The sequence below is a fragment of the Mustela nivalis genome, assembly GCF_964662115.1.
Source record: "Mustela nivalis genome assembly, chromosome: 18".
Classification (NCBI taxonomy): domain Eukaryota; kingdom Metazoa; phylum Chordata; class Mammalia; order Carnivora; family Mustelidae; genus Mustela; species Mustela nivalis.
In genome coordinates, this window is record NC_139037.1 from 26,738,803 (window position 1) to 26,762,546 (window position 23,744).

Consider the following 23,744-nt stretch of genomic DNA (forward strand, 5'->3'; position numbering starts at 1 on the left):
CAAGGGCTCTCCTCGTTTGGGTCCTTGCTCAAACTACTCCTACCACCTGGGAGGGCCCAACCCCAGCCCTCCTTTCTATCTGTAGAATCCTAGTGGTCATTCACACCTATTCTAAATGCCACTTTCTCTAGAGAGACTAGCCTAGTTCCCTTGATCTCATGTATTTACTCCCCTTTTCACATCCTTGGAAAGTAACATCCTTGTCTGTAACTCTCTTACAAGCTAGGATGAAAAGCACTTTGTTCTCTCTTGACTCTGTCCTTCGTCTGTATGACATTCTGCAGTCTGTCTTCTCCGCCAGGTGGTTCTTTGCAAGGCTCTACCCACATGGCATTTTTAGAAACTGAATTTGTTTTGGCTTCATTTCAAGAAGCGGCTCTTATATGATGCCTGCGCTTTCAATCTCAAGATTATCCCTCACTTCAAATGGGGAATTACCAGTGCAGCTGTGACTGGGCTTTCCTGGGTCCTGCTTCTGTGAATGCTTTTGAATTTAGCAGCATTTTTTTTTTTTTTTTTGGTGACTTCCTGAGCTAAACATAGCTAAAAGCGAAACCTGGCTGCTTTGCATGTGCTTGGGGCCTCCCAGCCAGGTGGTTCTTCTGGAACATTCCAGCTGGCCTCGTCCCTGTAAAACTCACATCTCCCTCACCACACGAGAGAGGCCAGGCTGGTGTGCAAAAGGGAATCCAGTCCAAATGAGGACGCTGCATGTGCTCACAGGGCCCACAGCTTTCTGCCTGGGAGGTAGAACTCAACAAGCCTACTGGGTGAAAAACAGGCCATACTGTGCTTGCTTCAAAGCCGCCACAAGCCTGGGCCGGAACCGAAGGAGGAAGTGAAATCTCAAGGCTGAAATGCTGCAGAGAAAATTGAAAGCTGACAGGACAGTGGCTCCCAGGGGACAGGGGTGAGGTGCCCCTGCTGGGGGGTGGTCCTCGTGGCTGCTGGCTGCCGCTGGGCTCCTTCCATGCACAATGCAAGGGAAGACTATACGGGAAACCCTTCCTACCACTGAAACTCATGAAGTTGGAGGATCTTATCACCAACACGCATAGAGAGCGTGAGCGAGAGAGAGAGAGAGCGCGCAAGAGATACACTGGGGACTGAAATCTGTTACTCTTCTGCTGCTCTATGGGCCAAACAATGAGTCGGAGGGTTTTCGAGAGCCTCCCAATCACAAGGCAGAACAGTGGGAAGTCATGGCCAAGGGGAGGGTGCACAGAAGAATCTGTTCTCCACCCAACCCCCAGCACCCACTTTGATTAACCATGCATGGGCCAAACCACAGTCATCAGCAGGCCAGGAGGCCAGTGACACCTGTTCAAGTCAAGCTTTCTCATGTCACAGACGGAGGCCCAGCGAGGCTAAGAGGTATCTGAGGTTGCACAGCCAGTTTTGGAGGGAGACAGAGACTCGGGTCCAAGCCTCTTGGTGGCCAGGCCATGACTTTCCACTCCACCCCTCCACCTCGGGTTGAGGCAACCCGAGAACACTTGGAGACTTTTATCATGACAGAAGAAAACGAGTTCCCTGTGAGTCTGCAAACACAGGCAAGAGAAGCAAAGGGAATACGAGTGTCTCCTGTAGATGCCCACGTGGAAATCTGGCAATATAACCCAAAGAACCCAGGGAATCTCAGGGAAAAGTTCAATCCAGGGTTGAGAAAACAATACAGTTGATTTTTTCAAAACACTCAGCAGCGTTGAGAAACAGTGTGTTCCAAAACAAATAAATTCTGTTGACTGAGTGAATGTATTTTTTATTCATTTCATTGTTTTTGACCTTACTGTTCACTCAAGGCTTTAAAATGAAACACAGAAAAAACAAAGCTATTATCATTGTTCAAAATGCAGTTTCCAAGACAGTAAAGATTATTTTTTTGTTTGTTGGTTTGTTTGAATATCCTCAGCCAGAGGATTGTGTGACCTTGGGTCAGGGTTTTCCTGATCTCCTTGTGAGCTATTTGTCAGGAAATAGTTTTCTGTGTGGTTCTAAAAAGGCAAGGCTGAGTGAGGCTTTGTCTATCTGGAATTGGGGGTTGATCCCAGGTCTGCGGAATGGCTCAGAGGCAGGAGCCACCCCAGGGAGCACAGGCAGGCACCCGGTCGCTCTCAGAAAGTCCTGATACTGGGAAGCACCCGGGGGTTCTGTCACAGGTGGGAGCCAGAGCCTTTGGTCTCTGCAGCAAAGTGTACCTGCGAGGAACCGAAGTCCTTTGGGTCCAGACACTAAGAAAGAGATTTCTGCCTTCATGACTAAGTGGGCAGTTCAGTGGGCTTGGAGGGGGCAACCCGACCCGAAGATGTCTTGTTCCTTCCAACGTGAAGAAAGTGGTTATTGCAGAAGGCACAGCCAGTAGCCCCCCAACATCCCGCTTGGATGCTGCTGGGGTGCATCTAGAGCTGAAATGTCTTTTTAGGGAGCCTTGCCCACTGGCACTGGACATCCTTAATGTACATTCTACTCCTTGTCCTAGCTTCATGGGTGCAAACATTCTGGGAGAATCCAAACACCCTTACCTGAGCCGGGCTCGTCCTCCCCAGGCTCCCTCCCACCTCTGACCCCCATCTTCCACTCGCCCCCACCGCAGCCCCCACTGCTTCCATCTCTTGCTGTTTTCTCCACCCCCATTCTTTTCCCTGGCCTGGGGCGGAATGTGGACCTTTCTGATCCTGCGCCAATCTGGCCATCTTTACGCCTCTTCTCGGCTTCTCCATTCCTGACCCACCAAACCTGCATTCCTAGAGCTCCATCCCCCATCTCCAACCAAACTCCAAAGTTAGCACCTTTCCATGAGAAACCCTGAGTCTTGTCCTTCCTTTGAAACTCTTTCTCGACTAACGCCCACCATCAGTACCCCTCCTCGCATACTCTGTTCCTTGCCTTTCCTTCTCCGAGGGATATGCTGGGGAAATGGCAGTGATGCCCAACTCGGCCTTTCTTCAAACCCTGGGTCACTGCCCGTTCGTGGATTGCAACCCACATTAAAAAAAAGACAAAGAAATAAAACAGAAAATACCAGAGGGCACCACCCATAGTGAGAATAAGTATTGTTTTGTGACACGTTCATAGTTTCAGTGTGTGTTTGCTTCACTTCTCAAACATGAAAGATATTTCTTACTGTGGGTTGCAGCCTAAACAGGTTTAAAAGTCCTTGGTCTACGGGAGAACCAACCCCAATGCTAAAGACATATTATGGAAAGTGAAGAGAGTGAGAAGCCGTTAAAGAAATTTGCACCATGGAGGCTCAAAGGGCCCTGAGATTCCTCCCTGGGAGGGCTGCTGGGGCAGGGGAGCCCACCCCCGCCCCATAGGTGGCCTAGAAACTGCTACAATGGTACTTAGCACTCTGATTCAAATTTGTATATAAATGAAAGCCTGGGGGCACTGGGGCAGCTCTGTGGGTTAACATCTGCCTTCAGATCTGGTTATAATCCCAGGGTCCTGGGATGGAGCCCCATATCCCCATCCTCAGATCAGCGGAGAGTTTGCTTCTTCCTCTCTCTGCCCCTCCCCCCTGCTCCTGTGCATGCTGTCTGTCTGTCTCTCTCTCAAATAAATAAATTTTTCAAAAAATCAAAGACTGGGGACCCCTGGGTGGCTCAGTGGGTTAAAGCCTCTGCCTTTGGCTCAGGTCATGATCCCAGGGTCCTGGGATCGAGCCCCACATCCGGGCTCCCAGCTCAGCAGGGAGCCTTCTTCCTCCTCTCTCTGCTTGCCTCTCTGCCTACTTGTGAACTCTCTCTGTCAAATAAATAAATAAAATCTTTAAAAAAAAAAAAAAGTCAAAGACTGAAATCTTAATTCGTTGTAATCAAGATCAAGAAAAAACTTAAAAGGAAAATGGATCCACCAGAGAATTTTCCACACAACTTCAGCTGTTACTTCTCCAGCCCATAAAAACGAGCCCAGAGGATGTGTCCATTGGGAGTGGGGTCCAGCCAAAGTTTGGAAATCTACCAGCTTCTTCAGTCAGATCAACAGATGCTTAAAGTACAACAGGACACGAGTCTTGTCCCCACGGACAGGCGGATGTCCCAGGCACCCTCAGCTTTGGGCAGGCATGACCCAGCCTGGAGTTACTGGCAGTAAAAGGTGAGCACGTTTTCCTGGTTCCCTCGGATCAGGATAACCGGAGGTCTGAGATCCTGGGACAGCGTCTCCAACCAGGCCATGTACAGTGAGCTCGGGCACTTCCCCTTCCTCCCTATGGGCAAGGTACTGCAAGGCAGGAAGAAGCAGCAGATTAAAAACTTACTAGTACCCTTCCCCACACAGCCCAGCCCAAGATTCACTTTCTGATCAGGAACTCTGTTTACCAACTCCTTCAGCACTCCTTCCTAGCCACCCTAAGCATAATCTCCCACATTCCTTAAAAGCATGACTCCAAATGTATCTTCAGCCACAAAGCTGGTATAAACAAAGCCACAGCCTGTAAGACTCACATGATCTGGTCTCCACCAACATCCACGACCTCACCTCCTTCTACCCTCAGCCTCGCTCACAACACTACAACCATAATGGCTTTCTTCCCATCCCTGAAATCAATGGCAAGCTTGCTTCTGCCCCAGGGCCTTTGCATGTGATGTTCTCCCCACCCAGAAAGCAGAGCCTCTCCCCTTCCACCTGGTTGGCTCTTTCAGATCACCCATACCGTGGCTCACATGTATCTCCTTCTCTGATCACCCCCTTCCAGAGCAGGCTTGCTGCCCCTCTTTATCACAGCACCCTGTTTCATTGTCCTCACAGCCCTTCCCACTCTCCAAACCCTCTTTTCATTGGTCTGTTTGTTGTCTGTCTCCTCCACTAGATTGTACGTTGCAGCCAGGTCTGTCTCGCTCACTATTCTTTCCCTGCACCTAGAACACAGTCTGATACAGTGGGTGATCTCGCTACCTCAGGCTGCTTGAACCATACTGGCCTGTGGCCACGACAAGGTGATCCGTTCACAGGTTTCAGCTGCAGGTCCCTGTCCTGCCTTCTGCCATGTTCATGAGGCCCTGAGAGCACCCTTGCCGTGCAATGCTGTGCAGATAATGAGATGCCCGGGGGCTGCTGTTCAGTTCTTCCAAGAGGTGACTTTCTCACTATCTTGCAATTCCAAAAATGCTGCAGGATGACCATAGCTGACCTCCTCTTGACTCCAGGAGAAGGCAGTATCTCCCAGGCCCAGTGGGCGGGACATAAAGCTGGGGCTGCCCTTTGCAGTCTGTTTCCCTACAGGACATCCCTGGCTCCTATTACCTCTGAACTTGAGCACAACCCTGGGGAGGGGGCAGGGCTTGTGGCGCTGGCCTTCTTCCCTGCCAAGGGGAAAGGGCAGAAAGGAAGGCGCAGAGCGACTCTGGACTGCGGAGTCCCGGCTCTGGCCACAGGTGGGAGCAGCGCTGCCCCTCCTCGGCCATGTGGCTCTGGCAGGTGGCTCCCAGGCATGAGCCTCTGTTTTCTCTTCCCTGAGGTGAGGACACACACACCTCCCTCAGAGACTGTTGACTCTAAAGGGGACAGAGGTGACAAAGGGCGCCACACAGTGCCTAGCACCTGGCAAGCACCTCCTCATGGAAGCAGCCATTGTCACACTCATTGTGATTTAGCCAGGGGAAGTGACGAGCTGGTGAGCGGCAGAGCTGGGGCTCCAGCCAAGGTCCTGGGATTTTCCAACCCCAGATGCCTCTGCTCACAGCGACCCACACTGAGCAGGCCAACAGGGGGCCCTGGACACGTATCCCTTGCTTCAGATTCCATCCTCGAAGCCTCCCTGGGGACCACCTCTACCCTCCTTTAGAAAGCAAGGTCCCCGGGGTGTCTGGGTGGCACAGTCGGTTGGGTTTTTGACCCTTGGTTTTAGCTCAGGTCGTGATCTCAGGGTCGTGCACCACGTCAGGCTCCGTGCTCAGCATGGAGTCTGCTTCTCCCTCTCCCCCATCCTTCTCCCCCATTCTCTCTCTCTAAGATAAATAAATCAAAATATTTTTTAAAAAGAGAAGCAAGGTTGCTGGGACAGGGAAAGGCTGTAGGAACGGGGGTATTTCATGAAGCTGGCGTCACCTTAGAACACGTTCGTGTCCGGTGACTCTCAAGAAGAAAGGGAAGTGGAAAGATCAAAACGAAACTTTCCTGATTTCACAGTGGTGCTGAAGTTTCGGTTACATCGTCAGCAAAGCCTGTGGGGAACTCCTAGGTCATTCTCAAGAACTGAATTCAGAAATTTCAAAGGCTGCGAGGGGGCTGGTGGCTGCATTCTCTGGGGGGCAGGGGACACCCGTCTGTCACTACTGCTGTGGCCTCTCAAGCTTCAGCGTCATGCCCCCTTCCCCAGCAGACAGTGTCCACCCGTCCAAGGGACAGGCTCCCTTTGCACTCGCCCCTGGGCCAGCGAGAGACAGTGGACTCCTGTTCCCAGGCTGTGAGACCCTGGTAGCTACGAATCTTCAGAATTAAGCAGCCCCAGGACAGAAGGACTTCTTGTTCAGATTTGCATCTCTTGGCCACAAAGAAAGGCAGCCTCGGCCCAAAACCTGGATCTAAGGCTTCATAACCCAATCCCCGCTTCCTGGCTGCGGGGTCCCGGGCAGGCTGCCTGACTCCTCTGAGACTCAGTTTCCCTGTCTCCAAAGTCTGTGTGTTGCTGGGTAGATGGGGGTAAAACAGAACCACTGAGCAGAGTTTTGAACATTACTAAGGCCCCATGCCTCAAGTGAGGCTCAATCAGTAAAACGCTTTGGAGGAGGGCTTCATTATAGGAAAAGGGAAGGGTCTAGTCCCAAAAGGGAGAGCAGAAATAGATTGCTTGTCATCTAGGCAAAGGCTGTGGGGCCAGTTTATCAGCCGTGAGGGTGAAGTTGGACTCAAACACAGGCCATTAATCAGATAAACTGCTATAGGGTAGACAGCGAACAACTAAGTTCTGCCTCAAACCTGCTCTAGAAAATGGTCTGAGGACGCTCTTCAGGACACTGGAAAGTGTAATTTTCTTTCCTCCTGAGGGGGGAGGGGAGGATTTTTTCTCCCTCGGAAATTCTGGGGAATGCAGTCTTCTCCACCCCACCCCAGACCCTGATCTGGAAGGAACTGAGGAATGTGCCAAATCCTGGGGCCGATGAAAGTGACTCTCAGACTGAATTTTTAGAAACACTGGTGGGGATGTCTCTGGGTTGGAGGTTGGCAATGCCAAGGCTCAGCGGCTGTGCCCTCCCAGTGAAGGTGGGAAGGCCCGTGTCGGGCTCCCTGCTCAGTGGGGAGTCTGCTTCTCCCTCTGCTCACTCTCTCTCTCAAATAAATAAATAACAATAATTAATTAATTAATTAATTAAAAAAATTAAGTGACTGGACTCATGATTATTTGTGTCCGCTACTCCCCCAAAGGCTGCTGGGGTGGGGGACCTATCTTTCCCTCTGGGGTCCAGGGGATAGGGGAGTGGGGTGGAGAAAGTGCCCGCAGGGGCTCACTTCCCTGGGTGAAATTTCTCATCTCATGGCTTGAGAGACCGACTTATCGTAGTGGCAAATAAACTTCAAATCATAGCATGTTGACATGAAGGGCAACCTTGGAAATAATTAGGTTAAACCCTTCTCTATAATCCGGGAGATGGAGACACAGAGAAGTAGGGTTACTTGCCCAAGGCCACACAGTGAGCAGAGACAGCGCAAACCTGTTTCTTTGACCGGGGCTAGCCCTCACCCTCACGAGGCGGCGGCTTGGCACCACACCCAAGGAAAGGTCTGGGGCGCTGTCCTGGGATGAAGCCACTGTCTTGCACTGGGACTGGGTCCACAACCTAGGCAGACCTTGCCCTAGGAACACTCACTGCTGGGTGTTGGCCAGACAGTCCCAGAGAAACGCAGCCCTTTCTCTTACCACAGTTCCCGCATGAAGGAAACACAAAGCACTTTCTTTGTACCGAAAAATGTTCTCCCTAAGAGCCCCAGGGAGCCCTGTTGAGGCAGAGCCAGCCTCGTGGGCGTGCAAGCTGTGCAGTCACACACACACCCCCACCCCCCAACACATACTTAGAAGGGTCCCATGCTGGGTTCCATTCTCTGCTGCTGCCATCTTGTCATTCTCAACAATTTTCAAACAAGGGGCCCCACATTTTCATTTTGTACTGGAGCCTCAAAAGGGTATGCTTGATCCTGGTCTCAGGGTATGAGAAAACTGGTTCTGCAGGCTTCTGGGCCATCCTGAGGAATTCCCAGGTGGCCTGCCCTCAGGAAATGCAAGCCAGGCCAGTTAGGGGCCTTGCCAAACACCCTGTTCCCTCGGACTTAGGCTTCTCTGGGGGAGGGTGTCAGAGGGCCTGGCTGACCATGTTCTTCCTCCCTGCCTCTGTGAGAACAGAGCCACTCTGAGACCCTCTGTGCCACTGCCACCTGTCCCTTCAACTCCACGCCCTCAGCTTCCACCCCTACCCAGCAGAAGTGGCTCAGAGCTGGCCACAGGCCGCAGCAGCCTGACAGGCACGAAGCCCAGCACTGCGACCCTGTGCCCCTGCTGCCGCCCAGGCTTGGCACCCACAGCAGCCGGGGGTGGCCCATGTCCAAGGAGGGCTGGGTGATTCCCAAACAACCAGGAACTGATTTTCTTCCTGAATGAGCGGGGTCCTCTTTGCCAAGCTGTGTTTGGCAGGGAAAGGTGGCGAACAGGGGAAAATGGTGGGGGGGGGGGTCGGCCAGGCCTGGGGCGTGTGAGGTCCTAGACTTCTGCCAGCTGGCACTCAGGTGAGGGGTGCCGAGCAGGCCCAGTCATGTGCCAAGAAGCCACCTGAGCTGTGTTTCCTGGGGCGTTGGGCCCTTCTGGCTCACAGGGTCAGGCTCGGGTCCTCAGCCGGCATGTACCTCCTGAGCCCCTTCCCAGAGCGGACGTCCTGGGCCTCAGGGACAGGCTTCCTCTCCCAGCAGCAGCTACTTACATGACCACCAGAGCGGCATCCCGGGAGGAATCCTGCAGAATCTCATTCAGCCTCACCTGCCGAAGGGACTAGAGCAAGGAGAAGCCAGGGGGTCACTGTCCACATCCTCAGGAGTGGTCCCCGACAAGCCCAGGGACGTCTTCTTTAAGATTTCAGACCAGATGCACGAATTCTTCCCCCTTAATTATTACCTTCCTCCAAGACGGAGGGAAACCCTCAGAGTAGCAGAAAGCCAAGTTCACCTCCTTGGGAACTTGGCTTTCCTTTGCCGGGCCTTATTTCCATGACTGGGGCTGGTCCCGGGGAGGGGGGCGGTTAGGTGGAAGAGAGAGCACCTTCCGTGGTGTGGGGTGAGCTGCTCACAGCAGAGAGAACCCAAGCAAGGCACGTGGCCTCCCTGAGCATTACTGTCTTCTCTGTAAAATGGGTATGATAATCGCCTCCCCAGGGGAACGTGGGCAGTGTGGAGGGTGATAACCCACGCAAAAACACGTGGACGTCGAGGGCCGGGCACACGAAAGGTGCTTGATAAGGGAGACTCCGAGCACAGGTGGAATGTGTCCCTTCTTCCTCTACCACAGTCCAGACCAGAGCCTTCTTCGAACACTACACGTCATCCAGAGTTTTCCAAGGAGCTGTGAGCCCTCAGGGTCTCTGGGCTGACAGATCAGAATTCCCGAAAGCTTGTGTGAGGCTGGGTTGTGGGGGAGCCTCCTTCCCACCCCAAGGCCTGTCTCCAGTTTGTTCAGAAATGATTGGCACTCAAGAGTCTGACCGTGGAAGGACACCCCATTTGAGAAAATGGAGAATGTCGGGAAAGTGAGTTCACAGAGATCACAGTGATCCCACCCTCCAGTGGTAAATGGACACTTTGCCAAATGTCCTCTGAGGGCAAAGAGGGGGTGGGGGGCCAGTGACCCCGAGCACAGGGAGCAGAGCTGTGACCTCCTTCCGCAGCTCCCTTAAATGCTCACCCGATCTTAAAGTGGCCACAGCAACCACAGCCCCCCTTTAGGCCTTAAAGAATCTGGAAGATTCTGTCTGGATGGGGTGGCCATGATTTTAGGCTACATGTAGGATGGGCTCTGCAGGCTAGGGGGAACCTTCAGGCAGCTTTGTTAGCCCACAAGGGAAGTTTTACCTTGACCTTCGCCACCTGTCTCATGAATCCCTTCCACCAGGGACAAGAGAGGAGAGGGAGAGCCCCCGCCTTTCCATCGCCACAGCGGGGTGTGACTCAGGCCACGAATGGCTCCGAGTTCCACAACCGGTTTACCCAGTAGCTGTGGCTTGAGGATACCTCAGAGGCCAGGGAGTGGTGGACGGGGATGGAAAGGAGAGGGTGATGAGGAAGCTCAGGACAGATGGGGGCACGTGGCCCTGACCCGGAGGAGCACCTCCATCCCCACCCCACCCCACCCCACCCCACCCCACCCTACCCCACCCCAGCCAGGCCCTTCTCTCTCAGGTACCTTGACTCTGTTCTTGTTAATCTCCTCATCTGAGATCTTCCAGGGACAATCCTGCCTCATCTCTGTGACAGTGGCCTCGTCCTTGAAGCCGTCATTCAGGCGGAAGGGTGCAATCATGTCCTCAAACCGCTTGGTGCTGGGGACAGAGAGAGTGGGTGAGACCCAGTGAGACAGCCTGGTTTCCAGGGGAACTAAGTCCCCCAGGGAGACGGAGATGGGAGCCACAGGGACACACTTTTCAGGCTAAAGCCCTTCTGCCGCTGTGGTTTACATCAATGCAGCTTCCGGGCAGCAATCAACACTGACCATCAGCATTGACCAATCAGCTGGCATTCCACCAAATGTCGTCCACGACGCCTGGCCTGGGATCCACCTCCACCCACCCGACCGTTCCGCAGGTTGCCCCTGAATCCTAACCATCCTGTGCCAGGCTCTGCACTGCACATCATGGAACAAAAAACCCTACAATGTCCTCTATCTACCAAGCTTTCCATCTGCTGGACAATAAACAAGCAAATCTACATCATGAGCTTAATGAAGACACAAGCTGGGTTCCAAGACAGGAAATATTTGGGGGGAAGGAAGGCCTCCCTGAAGCTGAAAGATGCCTGTCCTTCTGAAGCCAGCTCTTTACAGGCCAGTGGGTGCTGGAGTACACAGAGCTGAAGGTGCAAAGGCCCTGAGGCAGAAGTATGTTTGGTTTCTTTGAGGAGCAGCAAAGAAGCCAGTATGGCCAGAGCAAGGTGAGGGCAGAGGAAAGTGGGGGTGAGGTGAGGACACACAAGTGTGACAGCCTAGACCATGTAGGCCTTCGCTATTGGCCCCAAGTGAGATGGGAACCTGTTGGACACTGTTCTGTGTGACTTGACTTACAGGATTAAAAATAGAAATTCAGACTGCTCAGCCTTCAGATGAAGCCCCCTGCAGACATAGGGATGGAGGAGCTCACACTGGAGACAGAGTTAATAGACAAAGGTCCAGGGGCACCTGGGTGCCTCAGTGGGTTAAAGCCTCTGCCTTCGGCTCAGGTCATGATCTCAGGGTCCTGGGATCGAGCCCCGCATCGGGCTTTTTGCTCAGCAGGGAGCCTGCTTCCCTTTCTCTCTCTCTGCCTGCCTCTCTGCCTACTTGTGATCTCTATCAAATAAATAAATAAAAAATCTTAAAAAAAAAAAAAAAAGAAGAGACAAAGGTCCAGGGCCAAATCCCAATGATGCTGGCAAGCATCAGTCAGGGAAAGGAGGACTAGCCAGCAACTGGAAATGAAAGAAGGGTTGCTGAGGTAGGAGGAATCCGTGGAGGGGGGACACCTCCAAACCCAAAGGAAGAACTGTCCCAAGAGGGACCATTATGGGGGATGCAGCAGAGAGGCAGAGCAAGACGAGCCCAGAAAGGGGCTCTGTGGGTGAGGCGGAGGCCAGTGATGACCTCCAGGGGGATCTCTGTGAGGAAGTGGCTGCAAAGACAGTTGATCTCCTTGGAGAAGCGTGGCTGTGCGAAGGAGAAAAGAGAGGACCAGGAGGTGGAGGCAGAGAAGGGCCCAGGCTGGGTTTTAAAGATTAGGGCTGCTGGGCAGGGTCTTCGGGCTGCTCTTAAGCTCCTCCCACAGGGAAGGTATCCCCCACTCCCTCTCTTTGCAGCCTGACTCAAGGCTTTGCTCCTCTGTCCACACAGACAGCCCAGCTGCATTCTCTCCTGTGTTCTGGTGCATCTCTGCCTCCCTCCTCCTGTGTCTGGTTCTGGACTTCCTCCGGCCTGCCCTGGGGCGGGTATCATCCCCAGCTAGAGCTCTGATGGACTCATCTCCACCCCAGCACATGGGAGGAACCAATGTATCCAACCCCACAGACTAGTCCCTTCCCTCCCCAGGTAATGGGGAATATAAGGGAGAGGTAAGAGGTCAGGACAGACCTGACTTTACTGAGGGGCTGGAGGGCTGGAAAATCTCATGTACAGGAATTTACAGAAGCAAGCCCAATTATAAATGTCTTAGTTTCAGACTAGGGAATTGAGTCATGGAGCCAGTGAGCCTAGCTACAAGTTCACACAGGGATTTGAGTAAAGTCCACGAGCTTGCTGCTGCATCTGGGAAGGAGGAGAGTTGTGGCCCAGACCCTTCAATGTTTTCCCCACTCCCAGCACCAGTGTGTTCATAGAAATAACATCCAGGGCTGTGGCTGCCACACTTCTGCCTCAGGGCCTTTGCACCTTCCGTTCTATTTGCTCCAGTATCCCTCAGCTCCATGGAAGGCATGTGCCTCTGCCATGGCTCCTGGCCTCTAGCCACATGTTTCTGGGCATGTGATTCTGCCAGCCCAGGACATAGCCAACTAGAGCAAAGGTAGCCAAGAAACAGGCTTTGCAGCAACCTCCATCTTGGCCTCATGGGAAGGGATGAGCTGGACCCGTCACAGCTCCTTTTTGAGGAACTTCAGTTAGTCAAGGCTTAGAGAAGGAAGCAAGTCCACAATGCAGCCAAGACCTCCAAAAGGTCAAGGTCTAGAGGGCAAAAGCCATCAATCTACCATTTACTGAACACTGACTTGGGGCTGGACCCTGTGTGAAGCACTTTACACAGACTGTCTTTAAGACAGCGGTTCTCCCAGTGAAGCGCCCGGACCAGCACCCAAGAGCTTGTTAGGAATGCAGCTTCTCAGGCACTACCCTGGACCTACTGACTCAGAATCTTGGAGTGGGGGCGGGAGAAGGGGGACTCAGCAAGCTGTGTTTTCATAAGTCCTCATCTGATTCTGATGTGGGCCTAAGTTTGAGAACCACTGCTTTATGACAACCCTTCAGGGTGCTGGAGAAAATTTAAGAAATTTACGAGTAGCAAGCAGTGTGATGTGTGAAGCGAGAGACCCGCTCCCACCCTGTCCATCCCCCCAGGTCCGTGGGGTGGGTGGGGGTGGAGTCCCTTGAGGATGAAACACCTGCTTTCCCTCACTCAAGGGGCAGAACAGCTGAGACTTGCACCAGCTTTAAAACACTTGCTCCGGGCTTCTGGGTGGCTCAGTTGGTTAAGCAACTGCCTTCAGCTCAGGTCGCAATCCTGGAGTCCCGGGATCGAGTCCCACATTGGGCTCCCTACTCAGCAGAGAGTCTGCTTCTCCCACTGACCTTTCTCCACTAATGTTCTCTCTCTCATTCCCTCTCTCTCTCTCTAAAATAAATAAATAAAATCTTTTAAAAAAATAAATAAATGAAATTAAACACTTGCTCCAAGAAAAGCACAAACGTGAACATTCACCGTCCTCCAGCCCAGGGCTATTTCTGGCAAAGACCTGAGCTCTGATACGCAAAGGAAGAAACCCCAATGGGAAAGTAAAAGGCTGCAAACTCCCCATCCTCTTTGCCTGCCTTGAGCCCTGTCTGCCCAGGGCTCACCAGACAGGGGTGTGTGGGGGCATACAGCTGGCTCTCCTGCCTGGGAAGAAAGTCAACACAGAGCACTCACTGCTCAGCACGCGGCTTCTGGTTGATGTCCGGAAGGATGTGAACCTCGTGGAATCCCAGTCGGAACTTGCTCAACAGGGAAATGAGCCTGGGAGACGGAGATTTTAAAACACATATGCGTCTATTCAGTGAGTTCGTAATGTCTATCGAGGACCCAGCAGTGAAAAACCGCAGATCAAATCCTGGCCCCAGGGAGCGGACGTTCTCACCTGGGCAGGGGCGGACAAGAGACAAAGGTTGATTAAGCAGGTCAGAGGATGACAAACGATAAGGAAAAGGGATTGAGCAGTATTTCCCCAAGCACCTGGTGGCCACCTCTGCACTAGCACAGCCTACATTCTAATGTCTGTACATCTGCCGGGGATGTCTGATTCATCTGGTCTGGGGTAGGGCCTGGGATTCTGCATTCTGACAAGCTCCCACGTGATGGGGAAACCGATCCACGGAGAACACTTCGAGGACCAAGGGTGCAAGGGATAAGAAGGAGATTGCAGGGTGGTCTGTTCAATCAGAGATGATACCCATGAACGAAGTATCGAACCAGGAGGAGCGAGCCTGCGCATGTGGCACTGACTCTGCATGTAACAGGGGTGGAGATGCCATTTGTGGGTCTGTGGTTGGTGGCAGTCAGGGAAGGCTTCACGGAGGAGGTAGCAATCTAGCTGGACGGTGCATGGTGCACAAGATCATTATAGGCCAAAGGGGGCGTGGTAGGAATGTCCACAGTGCAATCAGCCAAGGAGCCTTTGGAAAAATACACCTGCCTTGGCTCTAGCCTATCCAGTGCATCAGAATCTGGAGCGGGATGTGGCTTTGGGGATACCCCAGAACAAGTTGGCAGTGTTTGAGTGCATGGGGGTGGGGAGTCCAAATAAATAAGTGAGGGCATGGGGGTGTAGAAGGTGGGGCAGGAGCATCGAGTGGCTGGCTGGGTGGGGGGCAGGGACGGGGGATAAACCTTAAGGTCCAGCCGTCAAGCCACTGCTGGACCCCGAACTTGGGAGGGAGATTAGGAAAGCAGAGCTGTGAGCAGATGTGCTGGTGTGCAGCGTGAGGGTGGCAGGCTTGGGCAGGGACCCAGCCGGAGGCAGCACCAGCCTGGCCTCGGGGTCACAAGGAGACCAGAGGGCTTGGCCTGGCTGGACAGTTGGGAGGCAGAGGACATCCCACACCCTTCATGTGCAGAACACCCGTGATCCCCCGGTGCCACAGCCTTGATCTCCACTAGCTCAGGCTTGCATTCGGGGCTACAACAGAGAGCTGAGCCTATGAAGAAGCCTTCTGGACTTCTTTATCTCCTGGAGATCACAGAGGTTCTCAGCAGGGGTGAGGATCAGGAGAGGAGATTGCTAGTTGCCCTTAAGTCACACAGGGAGTGACCGAGAAGGGGTCATGGGGATGCAGTCCTGGTGGCACATGCCCAGAGGTCTTGACCCAGGGACATCAGGGCTCAGACAGTGGCAGAACACACCAGAGACCGGCAGAGTTTTTTTCCCTTTGGCTAATGCATGCCGTGACCTTGAGCAAGCTACCCATTGTTCCTACCCAGCTGCCCCCTCCAGCGTCTCCCAACCCACAACCTTCCACCTCACTTGACCTTGTTCTAAATAAGGCTGAGCTACCTACCTTTCCATTTACTTCTTTTTCTGCTTAAATCTACTCACATTCTTACTTACCTGCACCTGGAAATTTCATATGGCAATTTTCAAAAGAAAACCAGCATCTCTTGCCAGAAAGAGGTAATCAAGAAAACCCAAGTAAATAACCCAACATGACCAAATTCTGGCTGGTTGAGCTCAATTCTGCCGTTGCCCGGCCCGGCCCCCAGCCAGGCCCGTCCTCTCTGGCTGAGACAGATGAGCCTGTGTTCCCCAGCAGAAAGCCCTTCTCCTGCAGAAGGAGCCACACCATTGGAAGAGAATAAAAGTCACTTCTCTCTAAGAAATCCAGTGGCATTTGTTGTCCCAGCTTCTGGCCACTAAATACCTCCTGTCTCACCAGGAACAGCATCCCAAGCTTGGGGTGGGGACATTGCCCTGAAGGAGCCTCAGTGCCCCCCCCCCCCATTTCTCAGCAGGAAGGGCCTTCTCCCTCCTTCATTTCACACAGATTTCTCCTTGAGCAGATTGTGGTTTTACAATGTAACAATCCTTCCCGTCATGGAGCTAGGGCGTCTGTATCTTATTAAAGGAGGGGACTGGGACAGCAAAATAACGTCCAAAATGGACAGAAACCTGTGCCTGCCCAGAGCTCCCTCAGCTCTGCTGCGACCTGGAGACGGCTGGGTCCCCCTGGAGGGGGCAGTGGCACAGGTTGGGGAGAGCAAGAGGGGTTACTCTTGGGCAGAGCTGGGACGGTGCTGGTCCTGTGCGGCCCCTCCCCCCAGCGCTCCCCACTTACGCCTTCCTCTCTTGGTCCATCCTGTTGATCTGGCCCCCCACAAACACACGGATCCTGCACTTGCTCCATCTCTTCTTGCGGCCGAGAAGATAGGGGATGAGGAGGGTGAGGCCTGGCATCAAGGGGGAACTGCTCTCAGGATAGATAGAGCACCCTCTGGGTTCCCGCCCCGCTCTGCCGCTGGCACCCCTTTTCCTCTCTGTGGACCTCAGTTTACCCATCTGTGTAAGGAGGGCGCTAGACTAAACCAAGCTTACGAGGGTCTCTGGGCCAGGGTTCATGTGGCCTGCGTGATGTCTTGGAATCCATGAGTTGGAGTTTAATAACTGGGGGATTTTCATGTAAAAATCTGGATTGCTGGCACATTGTTTTAAAGGTTAAAGATTTCACCAGTGGCTGGAAACCCTCACCCCTGCTTGTCATCTCTCCACAGGAGGCCAAGGACCAGCTGTCCCTTATCACTGCATAACCTGCACCAACTGACCCATTACTTCACGGCTCTATGCCTCAGTTTCCTTCTTTGTAAACGGGTCTCATCACAGCTCCTGCCTAGGGATTGCACTTAGTGTCAAGCGTGTAGCAAGTGTTTGGTCTACAGAAGCTACCCTTCGTCGGACATGTGCTCCTGGACCCAAAGCGTTTTCTGTCTGGGCAGGGCTCTATCGGGGCAGAGCAATAACGCCAAGAGGCATGTGTTTTAAGAAAAATGGGAGAGGGCATATTTCTAGGAAGTGAAGAACATTCCTACAACATCCCCCCCCCCATTTCTGGCAGGGGCCTGTGACCCCTGAGGTCCTTCTCATCTGAACCCCTAAGGTTCCATCCCATGCTGACCTCAGCTCCTCTGACAAAGTCCCAGTTTACACCAAGAAGAGGGGCCCAGCCAGGCTTCCTCCAGCCCAAGGGTCACTAGTTCCCCTTGCTGGGATCTTGTCCGGAGCAGCCAGGAAGTATAGGCCATGGAGGGAAGGCGGTCCCCAGGAGAGCTGCCAACCAGGCGGACACTGACCTCCGTCATCGAATAGCCAGTAGATGTCAATGCTCTTCTTTCCCTGCTCAGACTGGAAGATGGTGCTGGCCTGCTCCTCCCGCCCCAGGGCCTCTGGGTCCACTGCAGGAGTGGGGGGGGTGGTCACCTGAGAGCAGTTCACCTTCACACACCTGACTGTGTCTGAACATGGAGCCAGCTGCTGCATGAGGTGGGCTCGCTGTCGCCCCCCCCCCGCCCCCACCGGCACACAGTGGCAGGAAGCACCCTGCTGAGGGCGTGCATGGTGGGGACCGGCCCAGTCCCCGGCTCTTAGACAGTGGGACCCTGAAAACCCTTTCTCAGCCAGCTGGACCAGGAGCAGGGGTCCCGGGCATGCTGTCCTGGGATGCACCCCTCCCTTACTGGCCTGCCTCCCAGACCATCAGTGGCAGAGGACGGAGGGAGAAGCCCGCTCCTCTCCTCCCTGCCTGTCACCTCTGAGCGAGGCCAGGGGACCTCTTGGAGGGGTTTCACACAGGCTGCTGAGCCAGCTGGGTGGGTTCCCACAATGCCCGGACACTGAATTCCCGAGGAGGGCTGCAAGGTGGAATATTGCCCAAGCCCACCTGCTCCGGTCCCTGGTTACCCAACCCAAGGGTCCTGCCCACAACCAGGCTCCCTCACGGCCCACCACTGGCTGCCCCACCACGGGAGAGCATCCTGAGCCTCTGGGTGGCGTGCGGACTGACACGTGCCTGAGACAGACGGCCTGGCCCCGCTGGTGCTGGCTTCTTTGCTGTCCTCCGCAGGGTCAAACACGGGGTCAAACACCGGGTTAACTGCAAGAGAGGGGGCGGCTTCGTTCCCGGGCTCTCCTCAACCAGGGGCACTTCTGGCTTCCTCCTCTCCCAGGCTAACCCTTCCATGAGAAAGAAAGTCCCGACCCCTCACCTTCCCCTGATCTGGCCTCTGCCTCCCCCTTGCTTCTCCCGCGACCCCCGCTTCCTTCTGGCCTCCACACCTCTCAGTCCCCTACCCCCGGAACCGCCCCCTTTTGTTTCCCATTTTATGATTTCTTTCAGTCCCCGACATGTGACCAATGCAGGGTCTGCAGACCCCTGTGTGACTAGAAGTAAACAGCCCTCCTCGGTGCTCCGGGAGGGTCTTGGGGACCAAAACATCTGGGTTCTGTGGTCTTTCTCTGTATTTTCATGTTCTGCTGTCTTTTTTTTTTTTTTTACGATTTTATTTATTTATTTCACAGACAGAGATCACAACTAAGCAGAGAGGCAGGCAGAGAGAGGAGGAAGAAGGCTCCCCACTGAGCAGAGAGCCTGATGTGGGTGGAGCTCCATCCCTGGACCCTAGGATCATGACCTGAGCTGAAGGCAGAGGCTTTAACCCACTGAGCCACTCAGGCGCCCCATGTTCCACTGTCTTTATGTGAGCTCTCTCCTTTCTCCCGTCTTTTCTTTCTTCCTATTAGTTCCTCTTTTTCCCACCTGGTTACGGAGACCTTGATAGTGGTTGGGGAGCTCTGAGGTGCAGTCTTGGTTCTGCCCCCAGTGGGAAGTGTGACCTTGAACTTGGTCAGTGTCTTCATTTGGAAACCTGAGGAGTTCTAAGAGGCCATCTGAAGCTAACTTTTTAAGCTTTTATTCCTTACTAATGTCCCCCTTTCTTCTCTCTACCCCTTAAAAAATTGGGTTCTAGGGGTGCCTGAGTGGCTCAGTCAGTTAAACAGACTTTGGATCAGGTCATGATCCCAGGGTCCTGGAATCGAGCCCCACATCAGGATCCCTGCTCAGCGGGGTATCACCCTCTCCCTCTGCCCCTCTCCCTGCTCAGGGTCTCTCTTGCTTGCTCTCTCAAATAAATAAAATCTTTTCTTACAAAATTGGGTTCTAGAACTTTTCTAGAATCCCATTCTGGTTTTTGTGAGGGGCATCAAGCAGGTGGGGCATGTACTCACTGTGTGCCTGCATCACCTCTGAGACGTTGAGCCCCTCACGCATCCTCATGACACACACTCCATAGTTGAAGTCAAAAGCATCACTGGAAAGAGAAGAGGTGGGTTCAGGCTCCCCTTGGTCCCAGCCACCAGCCCCTAGCCCCCAGCCCCCAGGAGACCAGATGTCTACAGTTGGCCCTGCCTCCCGTCATATCACTTCTTCTTCTCAGGGCCTCAGTCTCCCCACCTCTGTAACATGCTAGCAGAACCGGAGAGCCCCCAACCAGGGCCCCTTTAGCTCTATGGTCTGTGGCACCAGGAGGTGCTGTGGATCTTATACTCAGCAGGAAACCAAGTCAGGCCAGTCTGCAAGGTGGGCCTGTCCTCCTGATATATTTGGATAATCTACACAAGCCTGCTAGTAGAGGAGGGCATGGGAATACTTAACCTTATCTTATAGGAGCACAACTCGAGTTTCAGGGAGTAACTAGCCCATGAGATACGCTAAGAAAGTGGGCAGCTGGCTTTAGATTTGAATTGCTGAGACAGAACCCCGAGGGCCGGTGTATGTAGGAATGGCCTTGCTCAGGAGGCAGCAACAGCTTGTAGGAGGGAACGTCTAGAAGATTCCCACCCCAGAAGTTTATTCACTGCCCAGCTGACAGAGGGCCCCAGAAGCCACCAGTAGGGCTTGATCTGATGGGTCAGGCATTGCCCTCTGGGAGTCCTTTGGTTACGTGTCTTTGGGGCAGACGCTTCTCAGGCCCTAGCATTTTGGGGTTTTGGAGCATTGGAGTTGGGGGGATGCTGGAGAACAGACTCTACCACCTGTTGTCACTGTCAGAGGCAGCTGAGACGCCCGACTGTGGCTGGATGACTGGGTCACAGCGGACCTGGAAGCAGGTCCCAGGTCCCCAAAGCTCAGCTTCCTTTCCTTTCCATCCTTTCCTTTTTTTCCCTCTCCTCTCCTCTTTCCTTCTTTCTTTTCATCAATTTTTAAAAGATTTCTATTTTTATTATTTATTTAGATTCAGAGAGAAACCATGCATGAACAAGGCGGGGGGGGAGGGGCAGAGGGGGAGAGAGGGAGAGAGAGAGAGAGAGAGAATCTCAAGCAGACTCCCCACGGAGCAGGGAGCCTAATGTGGGGCTCGATTCCATGACCCCGAGATCAAGACCTGACCCGAAATCAAGAGCCAAATGCTCAATGACCGAGCCACCCAGGCCCCCCAGCCTTTGTTCTTTAAACACTACTACACACGGCCTCGCTATACTACATCAACACAGAAAAGCAACTCAGGCAGATATTTTCTGGAGGTTGCCCAGGAGGAACCAAAGGAGAAAAGGTTTGGAGTTCAGCCCAGAGTCCCCAGGGACTTTCTCCTCATGGTCCCATTCCCCATACCACTGCCTCCTGGGAGGTCTGGATTCACCTCTTGCTTGGTGTCACCACCTCACAGCCCAAGGGCCGGCTCTTGGCAGGTCTTCCATAGTCCAAGGTTCTCACCTAAAAACCCATCTTTTTGGCTCTTCTAAGAAACCAGAAGCTTTGGCAACACTGGGCCCACATTTCTGCCTGGGCACAACTGGCTGGAGCCCAATAGTTGCTATTCACGGCAGTTTGCCACAGTCCCCACTGCTCCCTACTATGTCTCATCTATTCTCCTTCTTTGTGTGTTCCCTGCCCAGCTTGGTGCCCAGGGCCTAGAGATCAGAGTGGTGAGCCCTCAGTGGGTCTGTTTCCTCCTCAGCTTTGAACCAGCTTCTTATAACTTCCAATGCATCCCCCCTGCTTCCCAAGGCCCAGAAACACCAAAGGACCTAATCAGCTGACCCCAGGCCCTGCCTCCCTCATGCCCTCACTCACTGCAGAATGCCGATGTAGTCTTCCACCGTGGCCGGGTGAGCCGACTGCCAGTTCTTCTTGAACCCAACCACCAGAATGTTGGGCTTCATTCTCCCGAGACCTGCGGCCTGCAAAGAGTGTCGTGGGGAGGTGAGGGGCCAGGCCTCGTGCCCCACAGCGGCTCTGTTCTGTGACTATGGTGGGGCCCTCTCAGCCCCAACTGCCCTCCTCACCATGTGGCGAGGGCTCAGGAATCACATCCCGCCAGTCAGGTCCTGCCTGCCTGGGCACACCAAGGAGAGAGGTGAAGCTACAATGACCACACTGTCCCTTTAGCTCTGGATGATCCCAGTTCTGCTTTTCTAGCAAATTATTTCTCATCCCAAGGGACTTGAATTTGGATGCCAGCCTTAGAGTATCCCCAAGTCATCTCACCTCTACATCTTTTATACTTCTTCTTTTAATGCTTAAAAATATTAAAAACTTTTTTGAAGTGAAATTCATATAACACAAAATTAACCGTTTTAAAGGATATAGTAGAATTCAGTTTAGTCACAATGTTGTACAATCATCACTTCTATCTACTCTCAGAATATTTTCATACACCCCCTCAAAGAAGACCCTATATGTTCTTCTCTTTTAAATGAGAAATATTTAGAATTATTAGAAATGACTCTGATATGCTGGCTCAGGATTAACAGCTGTGATTTTATCTATGCATCTCATTCTACAGCTGAGAAAACTGAGCAGGGAAATGAATTGCCTGGTAGAATGTTCTAGAACTTGATCTGAGTGGTGGCTTCACACCACTAGGTATATATGCATATGTAAATATTTATCAAACTATACACTTAATATTTTTCACTTTGTTGACTGTAAATTATATTTTTAAAAAAAGAAAAAAGGAAAACAAGAATTGCTCAAGACCACCCAGGCCCCACAGGCTTCCAGCTCAGTTTCCCGTAGGCCCTTGGGCACCGTGAGAAAGTGCCCTGAGTCAGCATATCTGGGGAGACAAGAAAGGCAGGCACTCCCTTTGCAGCAAAGGGAGCTTCAACTAGCCCCTTGGGACGTCCTGCCTTCCAGGTTGTCACACCAAGCACTGAGTCCTAGGGGAAGCCCCGAACCCATGGCACCTGCATGAGAATTTGAACACCACTCCGGAGGTCCTCGGCGATGACATCTGAGTAGAAGGCCTTGATCCTCCTCTTGTTCAGCCACTTGGTGTGCCCATTGGCAATGAGCCGGAGCTCAGGCATCCTCTGTTTGCGGGGTCCCTGTGGGTGGTGGGGGCAGGGGACATGGGGAGCTGCCTTCTCCCTCTGTTCTTAATGAGATGCAGCCTCTCTCCTCCCTGGAGGCTGCCCCAGGGGCTCAGCCGCACCCAGAGGTACCCACTTTCCCCTATGGAGTCAGGGTAAGGAAAGAGGAGGAGGAAGGAGGAGGATGGTGGGGGAAGGAAGATGGAGGGAGCAGGCAAGAGGCAGGGCAGTGGGGAGAAGGCAGTGACGGGGACAGGGGAGAGGAGAGAACCAGGCCCACAGCAGGGTCTGGTGGGCTCTGCTTGCTCCATAGTTCCTCCACCCCCAATCCTCCTCACAGTCACAGCCTCCCCCACCCCCTGTCCAAGTGTGGACTTCATGCCCAGGGGCTCCTCTAAGTGGGCCCCTCCCCACCTATAGGGGCCACTCACGATGAGCACGTGGCCACAGACCATCAGGCTGAGGTTCCGGGTGAAGGTGCCCACAAAGTCGACCAGGGCCGGGCGGAAGTTGGGGGGTCCCGTGAGCACTAGGCACTGGGGACTGAGAAGCGGAAGGGAAAAGGGCATGAGCCACCTGCACAGAGCCCACGGGGATCTGGGCGCAAATCGCAGGTGGCGGGGAGAATAAAGGCTGGGGTGGGGGTGGGGGGGCACATCACTTACAAGATCCCTGTGCCACGTGGGTGCGTGGGGGACTCAGCCTCTGGATGAAGAGGCAGCCCAGGCTCATGGTCCAGGGCCACTGCCAGACTCAGTTGGAGCCAAACAAAATTGGTCACTCACCAGCTGTGTGACCTCGGGCCAGTTACTTAACCTCTCTGTGCGTCTGTGTTCTCGTCAGCCACTGGGGTTAATAATGTCATAGGCCCCAGAGGGCTGTGGTAAGGAGGCGTAAGGCACTTTGAGCAGCAATACAACACAAATACATATGGCTGACTGTGGGCGTTACCACCTGGTGGGAAGGAGTCCCGGACACACAACTCTCCTTGCTTAGGAGAGTTTCGTCACAGTCAGCCTCACAGATGACTGTGATGGGGACTACAACACCAGATCATCCTTGGGTAGCCCTTTGCGTCTCGAAGAACATACTCTGCTGTGAAAACTCAGGTACAGAGAGGTCACTAGACGTGCTTGGTCCCCACCAAGCAATGGCATCCCAGGCCCCTCGCCGGGGGCAGTGCTCCTCTCTGAGCCTGGGTGGTCCCCACCCCGGGTCTGCCTGGGGCAGGTGATAGGTGGCCTGGACATGGCTGCGCTCACCGGTAGTTCTTGATGTGGTCCTCCACCTCGTTGAGGCCCACCGAGTAGCTCAGGGCCAGGTTGTAGGAGCCGGCCTGCACCGAGGAACCCCAGTTCACCTCTGAGCGGGGAAGGGGGGTGGGAGGGTGGGCACATGATTAGAAATCCCCAAGAGAGGGGCACCTGGGTGGCTCAGCTGATTAAGCAACTGCCTTCAGCTCAGGTCATGCTCCT

At 53.5% G+C, this 23,744-nt stretch overlaps 1 protein-coding gene across 2 annotated transcripts in view; it reads right to left on the minus strand.

Moving 5' to 3' along the window:
* Positions 1-3,796: 3,796 nt before the first annotated feature.
* Positions 3,797-23,744, minus strand: part of SLC12A3 (solute carrier family 12 member 3) — a 36,186-nt gene continuing 16,238 nt past the window's right edge. For both annotated transcript variants that reach the window (XM_082712503.1, XM_082712504.1), the window contains exons 15-26: positions 23,532-23,631; positions 22,701-22,812; positions 22,144-22,284; positions 21,029-21,135; positions 19,183-19,265; positions 17,966-18,049; positions 17,250-17,351; positions 16,241-16,352; positions 13,842-13,928; positions 10,385-10,520; positions 8,913-8,980; positions 3,797-4,224 (exon numbers count right to left, since the gene is read on the minus strand). In XM_082712503.1, the coding sequence (XP_082568629.1) occupies positions 4,083-4,224; positions 8,913-8,980; positions 10,385-10,520; positions 13,842-13,928; positions 16,241-16,352; positions 17,250-17,351; positions 17,966-18,049; positions 19,183-19,265; positions 21,029-21,135; positions 22,144-22,284; positions 22,701-22,812; positions 23,532-23,631 (1,274 nt within the window). In that variant the 3' untranslated portion in view covers positions 3,797-4,082. The remainder of the gene's footprint in view (positions 4,225-8,912; positions 8,981-10,384; positions 10,521-13,841; positions 13,929-16,240; positions 16,353-17,249; positions 17,352-17,965; positions 18,050-19,182; positions 19,266-21,028; positions 21,136-22,143; positions 22,285-22,700; positions 22,813-23,531; positions 23,632-23,744) is intronic.